Source organism: Clarias gariepinus, chromosome 2 (assembly GCF_024256425.1).
Source record: "Clarias gariepinus isolate MV-2021 ecotype Netherlands chromosome 2, CGAR_prim_01v2, whole genome shotgun sequence".
NCBI lineage: Eukaryota > Metazoa > Chordata > Actinopteri > Siluriformes > Clariidae > Clarias > Clarias gariepinus.
Window position 1 is genome coordinate 323,427 of NC_071101.1, and position 15,661 is coordinate 339,087.

At 41.4% G+C, this 15,661-nt stretch overlaps 1 protein-coding gene across 1 annotated transcript; it reads left to right on the forward strand.

Moving 5' to 3' along the window:
* Nucleotides 1–11,208: 11,208 nt before the first annotated feature.
* LOC128542852 (mucin-5AC-like) lies at nucleotides 11,209–15,661 on the forward strand. Its single transcript, XM_053512988.1, has 6 exons — nucleotides 11,209–11,343; nucleotides 11,641–11,745; nucleotides 13,366–13,475; nucleotides 13,554–13,746; nucleotides 13,876–13,982; nucleotides 14,075–15,661. Exons 1-6 carry the CDS (start codon nucleotides 11,220–11,222, stop codon nucleotides 15,494–15,496), a joined length of 2,061 nt encoding a protein of 686 aa, XP_053368963.1. The 5' UTR covers nucleotides 11,209–11,219; the 3' UTR covers nucleotides 15,497–15,661.

Here is a 15,661-nt window from a genome sequence, read left to right on the forward strand (position 1 = left end):
CGGAGCCAACCACCACCACCACGTCAGCGGCCACGTCTAAATCTGGGAAACCCACGGCGGAGCCAACCACCACCACCAGCACGTCAGCGGCCACGTCTAAATCTGGGAAACCCACGGCGGAGCCAACCACCACCACCACGTCAGCGGCTACGTCTAAATCTGGAAAACCCACGGCGGAGCCAACCACCACCACCACCACGTCAGCGGCCACGTCTAAATCTGGGAAACCCACGGCGGAGCCAACCACCACCACCAGCACGTCAGCGGCCACGTCTAAATCTGGGAAACCCACGGCGGAGCCAACCACCACCACCACGTCAGCGGCTACGTCTAAATCTGGAAAACCCACGGCGGAGCCAACCACCACCACCACCACGTCAGCGGCCACGTCTAAATCTGGGAAACCCACGGCGGAGCCAACCACCTCTACCACCACCACGTCAGCGGCCACGTCTAAATCTGGGAAACCCACGGCGGAGCCAACCACCACCACCACAACGTCAGCGGCCACGTCTAAATCTGGGAAACCCACGGCGGAGCCAACCACCACCACCACCACCACGTCAGCGGCCACGTCTAAATCTGGGAAACCCAGGGCGGAGCCAACCACCACCACCACGTCAGCGGCCACGTCTAAATCTGGGAAACCCACGGCGGAGCCAACCACCACCACCACCACGTCAGCGGCCACGTCTAAATCTGGGAAACCCACGGCGGAGCCAACCACCACCACCACGTCAGCGGCCACGTCTAAATCTGGGAAACCCACGGCAGAGCCAACCACCACCACCACCACGTCAGCGGCCACGTCTAAATCTGGGAAACCCACGGCGGAGCCAACCACCACCACCACCACCACCACGTCAGCGGCCACGTCTAAATCTGGGAAACCCACGGCGGAGCCAACCACCTCTACCACCACCACGTCAGCAGCCACGTCTAAATCTGGGAAACCCACGGCGGAGCCAACCACCACCACCACCACGTCAGCGGCCACGTCTAAATCTGGGAAACCCACGGCGGAGCCAACCACCACCACCACCACGTCAGCGGCCACGTCTAAATCTGGGAAACCCACGGCGGAGCCAACCACCACCACCACGTCAGCGGCCACGTCTAAATCTGGGAAACCCACGGCGGAGCCAACCACCACCACCACATCAGCGGCCACGTCTAAATCTGTGAAACCCACGGCGGAGCCAACCACCACCACCACCACCACGTCATCGGCCACGTCTAAATCTGGGAAACCCACGGCGGAGCCAACCACCACCACGTCAGCGGCCACGTCTAAATCTGGGAAACCCACGGCGGAGCCAACCACCACCACCACCACCACGTCAGCGGCCACGTCTAAATCTGGGAAACCCACGGCGGAGGCAACCACCACATCAGCAGCGACGTCTAAATCTGGGAAACCCACGGCAGAGCCAACCACCACCACCACGTCAGCGGCCACGTCTAAATCTGGGAAACCCACGGCGGAGCCAACCACCACGTCAGCGGCCACGTCTAAATCTGGGAAACCCACGGTGGAGCCAACCACCACCACCACCAGCACGTCAGCGGCTACGTCTAAATCTGGGAAACCCACGGCGGAGCCAACCACCACCAGCACGTCAGCGGCCACGTCTAAATCTGGGAAACCCACGGCGGAGCCAACCACCACCACCACCACGTCAGCGGCCACGTCTAAATCTGGGAAACCCACGGCGGAGCCAACCACCACCACCACCACGTCAGCGGCCACGTCTAAATCTGGGAAACCCACGGCGGAGCCAACCACCACCACGTCAGCGGCCACGTCTAAATCTGGGAAACCCACGGCGGAGCCAACCACCACCACCACCACCACCACGTCAGCGGCCACGTCTAAATCTGGGAAACCCACGGCGGAGCCAACCACCACCACCACCACATCAGCGGCCACGTCTAAATCTGGGAAACCCACGGCGGAGCCAACCACCACCACCACCAGCACGTCAGCGGCCACGTCTAAATCTGGGAAACCCACGGCGGAGCCAACCACCACCACCACCAGCACGTCAGCGGCCACGTCTAAATCTGGGAAACCCACGGCGGAGCCAACCACCACCAGCACGTCAGCGGCCACGTCTAAATCTGGGAAACCCACGGCGGAGCCAACCACCACCACCACGTCAGCGGCCACGTCTAAATCTGGGAACCCCACGGCGGAGCCAACCACCACCACGTCAGCGGCCACGTCTAAATCTGGGAAACCCACGGCGAAGCCAACCACCACCACCACGTCAGCGGCCACGTCTAAATCTGGGAAACCCACGGCGGAGCCAACCACCACCACCACGTCACCGGCCACGTCTAAATCTGGGAAACCCACGGCGGAGCCAACCACCACCACCACGTCACCGGCCACGTCTAAATCTGAAAAATCCTTGGCATAGTCAACCACCACCATGTCAGTAGCTACGTCTATTGCCACGTCTAAACCTGGAAACTTCACAAAGGAGCCAACGATCACTGCAGCTCCTTTAACAATCCCTCCATCATCAGTGACCTCTAGTCCAGCCTCTAAACTTCAAAAAGTTACTCTATGTGTATTTCTTACTATTTATATTATTGCAACTTCTTCATCACTGGCAACCTGTAATGTTGCAAATAAACCTGGAAATACTCCTACACAGTTAATGACTACTACAATTGCAGCTCCTATAAGAATCACTACACAAAAAGCAATCTCTAATGCTGCTTCTGAACCTGGAAAAACTCTTCCAATGTTAATGACTACTACAACAACTGCAGCTTCTTCAAAAACCAGTACATCATCAGAAACATCTAATGCTGCATCTAAACCTGGAAATACTCCATGAGTGGAAATCCGTTCAAACATTAAAGTATTACACAAGTGATTAATTAAAATTACATCCACTGGAGGATTTTTAACAGCAACTTCACCACCACCATCCAATGATGCATTTTTAATTCTGGAAGCATTAATACTATAACAGTTATAACCACTACATATTTAATGAATGTTTAACAATTTTACCACCAGAACCAATGATGGAGACGCTACTTCTAAAAATACTAAAAAATAAGTCATAACTACTACATTATTTGACAAACTTTAACAACTTCATAGAACAGCTGTTTGCATCAGCCAAGGCCAGAACCATCTTTAGCAAACTCTAATTCTGCTTACACACCTAGAAAGACTACTCTGGTTGTACATTATCTTTGGTTGTATTGACTACTACTTCAACTGAAGGACCTTCTACAACTTTTACATTATTAGCAACCTATAAACCTGCTTCCACTACATACCCAGGAACCTCCAATGCTGTTTCCTCACTTGGAAATACTACTACAGTGGTAATTGCCACTAAATCTCGAGAAAATTTACCATTAAATTTACCAACACCTCATTACAACACCGCCTTGCCAACTTAACCATTACCGACTGCAGAAGCTAAAATTCCATGAGAAGGGTGTAATAGTCAGACAAGTGCAAATAATAACAAATAAATAAATAGCCCAAATATCACCCTGTATAGACAGTGACTGTAGTCTCAAGTAGCTAAAATACAACATTCACCACCTTCACCTTATCAGCCAAATATGTTGCAAAGAGGAAACTAGCATGTGTATAACTACTAATGACTTTTTCAGAAAAAGGGGTATCAAAACCCCAAAACAAACCTGGATCACCTGCTACAATAGCACAACAAAGTACATTATGGCTATCTTTACAGGAATTACAGAGTCTGCATCTGCACTGTCTAAACTGGAAATACTTATCCAAAAATTAGTCACGGATTAAATATCTTCAAACACCAACAATATTAAGTGTAAAACTACAGATATGGCTACGGCAAAAATCCCAAATATGCCTCCAACAGTTATCAGCTCCTCTGCTATTTTCACAACTGAACCTTTTTGGTCTAACCTTAATTAATATGTTTTATATATTTGCTTTTAGAATTCTCTGCAAACAATCTGCCATGGGTTAGTAGAATATAAAGAAATAGGATAGAATATAAAATGCTCTCACATAAAATAAAAGTCCAGTGTTCATTGTCATATAATCTTACTCTTTCATTTGGTTGTAGCTATTTTAGCTATTCTGACAGTGTTTTTTCTGCCATCATGTATTTTTCTCATCCGTATTTTACTCATGTTCTCCATTCATGTTCATAAAACTCTGGCTTGCAAATCACATCCCAGTTGCCCTTTAATTCTGATAGAAGCAATGTGGATGGGTCTTAGGGTGTCTAGAGTTCTTGAGTACATTCTTTTTTTATTTCCTTTATTGCTTTTTAGTGCCTATTTTGTTGTGGATATTGTGGGCTCAAAGTCACAGGTCTTAACTCAGATTCCAGGGAAGATTGCAAAAAATGTGAATTATATTGAAATGAAAAGAAAAGAAAAAAAAACACTAAGACTGTGTCTGAGTCCCAAATATTAACACTAGAAGCGCCGCGCCAGTGTCACCTACTTTTAATGCGGTTCACCGGTCATTTGACCGCCTATTGTTTTGAATGGGAAGCTGTTGCTGACACACAATGATCGCTAGATGAGGTTTTCACCCAAAGCAAATAGTTTAGTTACAAGATCAACTTGCACTTGGACAATGCGCTATTCATGCCCACGTTGATAATCAGCGATATTTATATATATATATATATATATATATATATATATATATATATATATATATATATATATATATATATATTAGATATATTTTTTATATATTGAATGTTTTTTTAGTGTGACAGTGCTTTAGATGGAGCAGGAGCAGCAATTTAGTTCTAAACTCGCCTCTGTGAAATTATCGCTAAAACTATGTAATGACCGCATCTGAGGATATAAAGCTTTATTATTTATGATAAGTTGAAAAGTGTATGTTGTCAAAGTATTTGTGGTCATATATGTAACGACGCGGCTTGGGCAAGGGGCAGAGCTGCGCATAGACTGTTCAGAACGGGCAGATCCCCAGGCTGCTACCACACAGAATTCAAAACAGGCAAAGACGCAGACATTTATACACGCGGTTGCCAGGCAACGCCGCCGTCAGGCAATCAGCCTGAGTGAGCCTTACCTGGCAGAGTGTTTATATAAAGGGTCGTGATACCGCGACACTCCGTGTAATCATTCGGTCGCACCGGTAAAAGGTGTCAGGGCCAAAGACAAAGCGCACTAAAGAAGACACAGGCAAAGCCCAAGCCTCTGTCTGTCCAAGACACCGGCGAGAGAGAGAGAAAGAGTGCACAAAGCACAAACATTGCTCTCTCTCTTCCTATAAATCCTCAGTAAGGGAATAAGGGATCTTTAGTTTTTTGTTTTAGGTTCCAGAATCCCATCTGTTCTCATGTAGACGGCGGAGCTCTGTTTATTTTTTCTCTGTTTTATTCTGTTTTACTTTTAAGTTTCTTAATTAATAAACCCACGCTATCTCCAAACAGAAAGGTCTTACCGTGTCTGTCATAAGCACTCTAACTCCTATTTTATTGACTAACTCCTATTTCTTGTGGAATAACAATAACAATATATTAGGAGAAAAATGTAAATTAAGGATGTCTTGAAACATAATGCAGTAACTCTTTATTCACTGGAATGTGATTGTGAATTTATGACTGAAATAAAGCTGTTCATCGGCGTGCGTGAACCCGCGGCTCGTACTTTCACTTCACAAAAGGCAGCGTTTTTATCAAAAGGCTAATGAATGCGTGCGATTTATCGATAAAATGCAGATATATTCCACCAGAAAGTCATTGGCTCTCGCAATAATGCAGTTCAAACATAATACATCTGTCCATAAATAAAAAGAAATATTTAAGCATTATTGAGATTTATTGAGATTTCATTTTGCATAAACTGCTAATAAAATAGAACCCTGCCTGAAAATAATAGAAAATGTAATGGATTTAATGGTTATAATTCTGCGAATCTCCCCATCAGTGAAACCGGATTAATAAAGTCACACCTGTCGTGAATAAAAGGTGAAAAGAGGGATTACAGTAACGGGGGTTCTGGGGGTATCACCTCAGAGCGCGCTGTCGCGTTGTATTCAGCGAATAGACTAAAAGAAAATCATGTTTGCTTTAGCATTGGAAACAATATTGTATTAGGCTAACTTTATTAAAGATTGATAAATGACTACAGTTGTTTCGTTTAATTTCTTTTATAGCTTAGGACCCTCCTTTACCCCCAAAACAGTGCGAATCGAGCCGAATATATACGAGCTTGTTTCCCGGCCATGTGAAGCAGAGCTTTTGCAACATACAGTGGAACCTCGGATTACGAGTAACGCGGTTTACGAGTGTTCCGGAAGACTAGCAAATATTTTTTCTGAATTTTGACTTAAAAAACGAGCGTTGGCGTGGTTTACGAGCTCCGAGTATCATGTATAACGCATGCGCTTCTTGTTTTGACACCGAGCGTCGCGTCATCACAACTGAGCCAACGGTTTTTCTCTCTCTGGCGCTGCGGGTATTCATCTCGCCTGCTGGGTCTTAGTGCTCGTCTCTTACTGGTATAATTAATCCGTGTGTGTGTGTGTGTGTGTTTCTTTCTCTTACGCTGCAGAGTGTGTGTGTTATGTGTGTGCGCTCATAATTTGACACCGCCTGTTCACACACAAACACACACACACACTCTTTCTCTCTCGCCACACTCTTTCTCTGTGTTTGTGTGTGTGTGTGTGTGCGCGTGTGTGTGTGTGTGTGTGTGTGTGTGTGTGTGTGTGAGAGAAACAGAGAGGGGGTGCTTTACTCACACACAACCGGCACGGTGTCAAATTACGCTCATGCACACACATAACACACACTCAACAGCACAGGAGAGAGAAAAACACACACACACAGACACACACCGCCTTTGTGCATAAATGGAAAAACTTATCTGTCGGGATTTATTTTTACTTTTTTTAAGGTAACATGCAGGTTAATTTGTTTTATTTTTACTTTATATTTTGTGTTAATTACTTTTATGTACTTATTTTTTTGGGGCTGTGGAATGAATAATTTGAATTTCTATTATTTCTTATGGGAAAATGTGCTTTGATTTACAAGTGTTTTGGAATACAAGCCCGCTTCCGGAATGAATTATGCTCGTAATCCGAGGTTCCACTGTACGTGTTTTTAGTGAGTTGTGCTTCTGTGCCGCTGACATGAGTGTATATGTTCCACCTAAAAGCACGGGTCAATGAGGGAGGCTCTGCGCGTTCATATAAGTGCTGTCATCATATTTTGAATGTAGTTCTATAATTTAAATATTACACATTGCTCCCCCATGCAATATTAAGGGCGATCTCCCTGAAAGATGATATGGTGACATGATAATTTATCATATCTGTCATTCTGCGAGCGGCTAAGATTACACCTGTCAAAGTGCGCGTTCAACCACTTACCTGCAGCAGCTTCGCCGTTGTACAAGAGTTTCAGCCATGTAACAGTTAACGTTAAACAATAAAACGTTAACGTTAACAACAATAAAAATTCAGTCATAAATGTAGACGTTTACATGCAATCAAATGTGCAAGTACTGGGCAATGCGCTCTAACTGGTCAATTTGACACTAGACAGGAAAACGTGCAAATTACTAATCATCTGTTAGATTTTACAGTTTAAAAAATTTAACATTTGCATTCATTATGATTTCAACAAGTTAAATAAAAACTTACCTGTAGTTCAACTAATCGTGGTTTCACAGCCATGTTGCCAGTCACACGGAAAATGGTGAATCCAGCGATTCCCTCCTGAATGTTGACACATGCGCACTTAATGGTACCATAACTAATATTTTGGGGTATATTTTACTTATTTTTTAGTGTTGCAGTCATTACCTATAAAAAATAGATAGTATAGGTAGAATATACCCATTGTATACCCGTTGTATTTTGTTTGCTAAATTATTATTTGTAAACTATAACTGATGTTCATGGGTTGTATTTAATACCGGCAATTTGCGGGAACCCTTTCCTCGAAACGCACATTCTTAATTGCCAGATCTGTGTGTGTGTATATGTATATATGGAATGAAACCAGTGATAGTTACATACTGTATACACACTGAATGACGCATAGATAGTATGCATGATCCCTTGTGCCATCTGCGGAGAAAAAAGAGAATCGCAGGTTGGAAAAGGCAGGAAACGGCATGACCACCGCGCAGCTGTCAGCAATTCCACATAAATAAGAGCAAAATAGCTTTATACTGGCTTTTACTAGTGCGATTTTAAAAATGTAAGCATGCTGGGTGATTAAGCTCACAGATCTAGGAAAAGTCATGAAAGGAGGGTCCTGGAATTTGAAAGAGTTTGAAGTATTTTTTCCCCCATTGTGGCCAAATGACCGGTACTCGGTGCTTTTAGTGTTAATTGTAAGGCTATTCCATAACCTTTTTTTTAATAAAGTTAGCCTAATACAATATTGTTTCCAATGCTGAAGCAAACATGATTTTGGTTTAGTCTATTCACTGAATACAACGTGACAGCGCGTTCCGAGGTGGAACCCAGAAACCCCAGTTACTGTAATCCCTCTTCTCACCCTAATTTACGATAGGTGTGAAGTTATTAAACTGGTTTCGCTGATTGGGGAATTCGCAGAATTTTGGGGTTTAAAACGATTTAACAAGACCAAGCAGACGTCTCTGCCTCTGCCTCGATTTAACAAGACCGAGTAGACCTACATGAAAGGTGAGAAGAGGGATTACAGTAACTGAGCTATATATATGTACATGTACATGTAAATGTAAATGTAAATATATATATATATATATATATATATATATATATATATATATATATATATATAGTTCAGATATATATCATGAATGAACTATATTGTTCATTTATGTCTTCTGATGATGGCGAGAAATTTTTACGTTTTAAATAAAATATGTTGGCATATTCACAAATCAGGACATTCGCATAGGTAACACTATCAGATAGCCTACTATCAGGAAATTAAATTAATTTCAAAACCATTTAAACCAAGGCATTGTGATGTCTTTCATTATTTTATCCCTGTTTAGCACTGGTGGCTCAGTGGTAGGTGTTTCACCTGCCATGTGGAAGGCCTGGGTTCGATTCCCAGCCAGTGCCCAAACCCCAGCCACTGGATGCAGTGCCGGTCCCAAGCCTGGATAAAATGGGAGGGTTGTGTCAGGAAGGGCATCCGGTGTAAAACCTGTGCCGAAAGAACAACAACAACATTAGGAATTAGGAATCATTTCATCATTATAAAAATAATATGAAGCACATATACACACATTCATCATAAAAGATCTACTGTAAAACAAAATAAAATTAATGTTTGCTTCAGCATTGGAAACAATATTGTTTTAGGCTAAGTAATTATACACAATTCTTAGTTGTACTTGGTCTGACTTCTGGATAAAGTCCTTCCATGCACCATCTGGCAGATATACAGTGAAGCACAACACATTTATTTAAATTCCTGAATGTTGCTTGCGGCAAGTCACGGCATCTCGCGGGAAAACATGCACATTCTTAATGTGTCTGTAAATGACAATTAGCGGGATCGACTGAGCTGACTTAATATAGTTAAATACACTTATGTAACTATAGACAATTTCAAATGCATTAAATTTGTGTCTGTGTTTTTGTACAATAGTGAGATTATCATTGTGAATAACTGCGACGCCTCCTCCTCTACCAGTTAACCGAGGCTGGTGTATGTAGCTGTATCCAAAAATGTACCTCTTTAGTTATGATTATTATTTATAATAATAATAACAAATATGTGTGATCAGGGTTGCATGTCTTTGCTTGAGTAACTTGTCCTCAGTGCAGCTTTTGACACCATTGATCATAGTAATCAACATAATTCGTAAGCATGTTATTAGTTTTTATTGTTACGAGCTAATGAATAGCATACAAAACTAAAAATATACATTTATTATCACTTACACCACACTAAAGATTAGGTATAGGATATTGCTCAGTTTATAGTACAAGTTTAGAGACGTGGGAATCTATACTGTCAGCGAAGGCTGGGACTCCTGCTTATCTTTTTATTTTATTTATTTACAATAATCAGAACAGTTAGCGTTAGCAGGGTCATGATAAGCCATGATGTAGGGAGAGAACCTCAAGTAGTGTGGTTCAGACACAAAGCTAATTACTTATACATATAAAAATATATTTTTAATGTTTCCAAACATTTTCGATAGTTTGATGATAAACCATTTTTAACTGAAATAAATTCATGGGGGTTTGCTAGTAAGAAAATGATGTTCTGAAGTTCTGAATTTCTGCCTAAACCTGGAAGGGTTCTAATTGTTGATGTTAATAGTTTATGTCTTATATAAATGTTAATCTTACATTCCACTGGGTAAAGGATTTATAAATCCTATAGAGTCTTTTATTTATGGACAAGTACAAATATTAAATGATGTTTTAACATGTGTTTTTCCTGATCACTTGTCTGTTTCGTGTGAGAGCCCTTTCCACTAACAGCTTGATAAACCGTGTGTGCTGTTTAATATTGAGTTAACCACTCTGTTTTATTTCATCTGCTGTATTTAGATCAAAATATAAATATCCATTTCTTTACTTATACAACTACAATCCTATTTACACGCACATGGACTTCCTCAAGCTTGGGAAAAGTCTTTCATAGCAGCGAAACTGCATTCCTAAAAGTTTTTTTTTTTAAGTTTTTAACAATCTATTTAACAAGCATTCATGGCCATAATTATTTACATTGTAATTTAAATTTGATTAAGACTAAAGTGCTGTTTTTTGGATCCTCAAAGCAGTTTTAAAAACTTAAAAAAGTAAAAAAAAAATTAAAACTGTCTGTCTTCATAACAGACAGAGTTTAAAGTATTAAACAAATGAAACCTTTTTTTTTTCCTTTTCCTATTAAGCCATGTGGCCACGGTCAACAACATAACATTCCAACAAGGTCACAGACAGTTGCTGCTGTTTGTCCCTAAATCAAGGTTGAAGAACAAGGAGGATCATACTTTTTAGCCATAGTCCTCCAACCTCTGGAACAATCTACACACCATTCCAGAACAACACAATCTCACAGTTACTGATAAACTGCAATATGTGCACAGACTACAGTCTATCACAATCCAAGTGCAAAACAAACACATAATCAGTGTTCCGGGAGGTGTAGAACAAACATCACTCCTCTGTCTTCATATAAAAAAATGTCAATTCCTTAAAACAGATCCAGAACAAATGCAGCACATCATTCCTGGACATGGCTCACATTCCACACCAGTGGATTTTAGCTGCTATGCTAATAGTTTTAAAAGCAGCATTAGCATCACCAGTCTTTACTGGACCAGTGAAGACTAGAGGCATTTGTCCAGAACCTTCTCAAGGTATGGAAAGAGTTTTATAGTGTGTTGAGGATATGAAGGCATGAAGAGAAATGAACTGTACTGACTGAAGTGTGTGCTGCCTATCAATCTAACCTTAAAGTTAGCAATAACATTTAGCATCTAGTTAAAGAGAAGTATATAACCACAGTACACTATTAGGGAGAACGTTTCTCTTCTCTAGCAAGAACCTTCAAGGAATTGCTTTTTGTGAGAAAGTCCTTTTTGCAGAGTGTGCACTAATGACAGTGTGATGTTATGACCATTAACATTGAACCATAAACTGATTTCACTCCACAGGACTGCAGGACGGATCAGAACCTGAGCTCCTGTTTAACTGCGACAGTGAAAGTATGATTATTGGAGTTTCTCCAACTCAATACACTGATGTTTATCTGCTAATAGGTAAGGTCACGTTCACACTCCTGAATAATCTAGCACCTCAAACATACTGTGTGTTAGTATTAGTGTTGGTGAACAGTAAAGTGTGTGTGTGTGTGTGTGTGTGTGTCCATTTTTGGAGCTTTTCTTTCTTATAATGCTTCCGTCCGGATGAACTGGGTGAAATTATGAGATTATCCTGTTTGTATATGATCATTTTTTTCTGGCCTTGTTTAACAGCCTACTATTAATTCATACTGTTTGCATTCAGATATCAGATGTTGCTGTTAAATTGTGATGAAGTAGAGTATTACAGGGTTACAAGACCAATTTTTTTTTTTTAAGTTGTTGACTTGAGAAATCTCAATCAAGGCATTTAACTGGAGAAGGTCTTAAATTATATTAAACAAGAAACATAACTAAGGTCACATTTTTTGGCTGATTGTCAGATCACCAAATGAGATTATGGTTGGTTTTTAGAAGAAAGAATATGGTTGTGAATGACCAGTTGTGGGAGGGGCAACATGAGTTTTAAACGACGACTCAAGACTCATCTGTTTCTCCAGTACTCGGACTAACAAACCCCCCAGTCCCCCCCCGAAAAAAAAAAAACTCTTCTTAGTTGTGTTGGACTAATGGCTCTTAGTTATTAACCTAGTTAACCCAGTGTAAGTATGTATCCAATTATGTAAACATTAAAGCACTTTTTGTAAGTCGCTCTGGATAAGAGCGTCTGCCAAAAGCTTAAATGTAAATGCAAATGTAAATGAGTTGCAATTATGCCTCGAACAAAGGCTCTGGGTAAGAAACCAAAAGGGCAACGATTCAAGCCCTAGCATTTCCACGCTGCCAGGGTTGGACCCTTGAACAAGGCCATTAAACCATTCTCCTCGACCCTACGCTCTGACGCCAGTTACGTTGGGATATGCAAAGAAGGAATTTCACTGTGCTATAATGTATATGTGACAAATAAAGGCTTAACTTAACTTAAAAACGTATTGTGTCGATTGTGAGGAATAGATCTCTACCCAAACATCAAACAGCGCACTCAGTGTTTTAGCTTTAATAACCAAATGTCTGTATTTTTAAATGTGATATTTAACTAAAAAAAAAATTAACTTAACTATCTGTTACGTATATACAGTACAATGTGTGTGTGCCCTGCAATGGATTGGCACCCTGTCCAGGGTGTACCCCGCATTGTGCCCTAAGTCATCTGGGATAGGCTCCAGGCCATGACGCTAAATAGGATAAAGCAGTATAGACGATGAGGCAATATACAGTTCAACTTTAATGGTAAGAAGTGCTACAGTGTCCAGCCGTGTTAATTTGACATCATAAACTGGAAAGGTACATTTAATTTAAAGGAATATCCTTTTAAAGGTGCATTTTTCTTGTTTGAAGATGGAAGTTGATTTTGAGTCCCTGCTGAGCATGCTCAAGTTTGTGTCAACTCAACTCACAATCGCAGGCATGCCCTGTTAAAAAGCACACTTGATAACACTGTTCTGCATGCTTAGATCAGCCTTACTTGATTTCTCCATTAATTTTGAGTGTAGATGTAGGAACAGAAAAAATCTTGAACATGTTAAAGGCTTGTTAGAGGCTTAAAGTTTATGAGTGTGTTTCTAATTCACTTCACAGACTACGAGGCAAAGATTTTTGTCAGTCAGCTGCTGGAGGAGTGTGGTAATGTAGAGCTGCAGTCCGGTCCAATCAGAGTCTACTATGAAGGCTGCTTCCTGAAGAACCTGGTGAGACTCATTTTCATCCCATCTTTGGTACAATAATTCTAAGTGTAGGGAGTTCCTGATGAGCTTTCTCCACCTCAGCTTCGCCCTGAGAATCAGCACACGGTGCAGCTGGGCTACTCTGACCCTGAGCTGAGTGAGGAGACCGTCCAAACACAAAGCTGTCCAAGATCTACACCTGGATCAATGCCTCAGGTTCCTGCTGTTAAATGTGAAAGCACAAGCATGACTGTAACACTAGCTGCTAAGAAGCTAATAGAGACCAGATTTGTGGGTAGGTTAAAATCTAGAGTATTTAAATAAGAACGACTAATTGTTATTTGTCCAAATAACTGTCCCCCTCCTGGAGTTATAATTTAAAGGGCTGGCTAAGAAAGGTTTAATGTTATGGCTTTATTTTCAGATGTAAATGATGCTTCTCTACAAGAGAGCATGACTGAGGAAACCAGTTTAACACACCGTATAGATGAGGAGAACCTCGTTATCAAAGTGAAGAATCACATGATGAAGGTACTAACTTTGTACTTGTATAAAATGTTAAAAATGCCTTTTAATAACTAAAGCCTGACTGTTGAAGATGCTTCCTGTGACTTTCCCTGCAGGGTAAGACTGCGCTTCTGCTGCAGTATAATGATATAACAAATAAACCGAACATGGCAAAGGTGTTCTGTCCCAAATATCACACTAAACACCAAACCAGAAGAAAGGGTTACACATGCCACCATTCTGATCACTTCCATCATGTCCTGAAACCTTCACAGTACAGTGAATTCCCCAAACAGCCACTTATTCAATGGGCAATGCCAGTGTTTATCTCAGAAAATTACAGGCCATCTCCAATGCTAAGCACAACTATGAAAACACCTACAAATGTGCAGGCCACTTCTAATGTTGCCTGTACCCCTGGTAATACTATTCCAGTGGTTATAAATACTACATCAACTATGGGAACTTCAATGACAACTATATCATCAGCAACTTCTAATGTTGTTTCGACATCTGGGAATTCTAATCCAGCAGTAATGACAACTATATTAATTGAAGGACCTTCAACTACTACTTCATCCCCAGCAACCTCCAATGCTTCTTGCACACCTGGAAACACTACTCCAGTGGTAATATCTACTGCATCAGCCGCAGGACCATTAACAGCCACTACCTCATCAGGAACCTCTAATACTGCGTCCACACTGGGAAATACTACATCAATGATTAGTGAAATAACATCAACCGGAGGGGTTTTACCAGCAACTTCTGCACCACCATCCAATGATGCATTTTTTAATACTGGAAGTATGAATACTACCTCAGGGGTTCTAACTACCACATCATTTGAAGAACTTTCAACAACTTCACCATCAGCAACCAGTGATGAAGATGCTACTTCTGAAAATACTACCCCAGAGGTCACAACTACTACATTATGTGAAACACGTTCAACAACTTCACCATCAGCTTCCTGTAATGCAGTTTCTAGTCATAAGAACATAACTCCAGTGATTATGCCAACAACATCAGCAGCTGGAGTTTCAGTAACCACTACATTCTCTTATGTCCCCTCTACCCCTGAAAAAAATGCTCCAGTGAGAGCAAGTACAGTACATTATTCTCCTCTTTCAGCAATCACCACAACATCTGCAACCACGAATAATGTCTCTACTCCTGTAAATACTACTCTTGTGGTACTAACTACATCAACTGCAGGACCTTTAACAACTACTGAATCATCAGCACATGCTGCTGAAAGTACTACTCCAATTCGATTATCTACTACATCAGCTGCAGGACCTTCATCGACCAGTACATCATCAGCAACCTCTAAAGCTGCTTCCACACCTGGAAATACTATTCCAGTGATTGTAACTGCTACAAAATCCCAAGAAGATTTACCATCAAATTCTCCAACACAGTCCTATGATCCATTTTCTTCTCCAAATAAACTATCACCAACTGCAGAAACTAAGTCTCCTACTCAAAGACCAACTCCAGAAGAACAGTGTAATGGTCAGACAACTAAAGTTTAACCAAGCACCACATCGAATCTAGAATGTTTTTTTTTTTTCTCTCCCAGACAGGTTTTGGGATTTCTAACATCACTCTTCTAAACTATCAAATTATTATTTTTTATTTGTGTCTGTAACATTAGGCAGAAGAAATAAAGAAATAAAGAAATAAGCAACCAAATTTCA

What these genes read in the sequence shown, in the direction of transcription:
- LOC128542852 (XM_053512988.1), top strand. Translation starts at nt 11,220, where the DNA reads ATGGCTCACATTCCACACCAGTGGATTTTAGCTGCTATGCTAATAGTT. An exon ending in TTGTCCAGAACCTTCTCAAG is followed by an intron (nt 11,344 to 11,640) that starts GTATGGAAAGAG and finishes TTCACTCCACAG; the next exon opens with GACTGCAGGACGGATCAGAA. An exon ending in AATAGAGACCAGATTTGTGG is followed by an intron (nt 13,747 to 13,875) that starts GTAGGTTAAAAT and finishes CTTTATTTTCAG; the next exon opens with ATGTAAATGATGCTTCTCTA.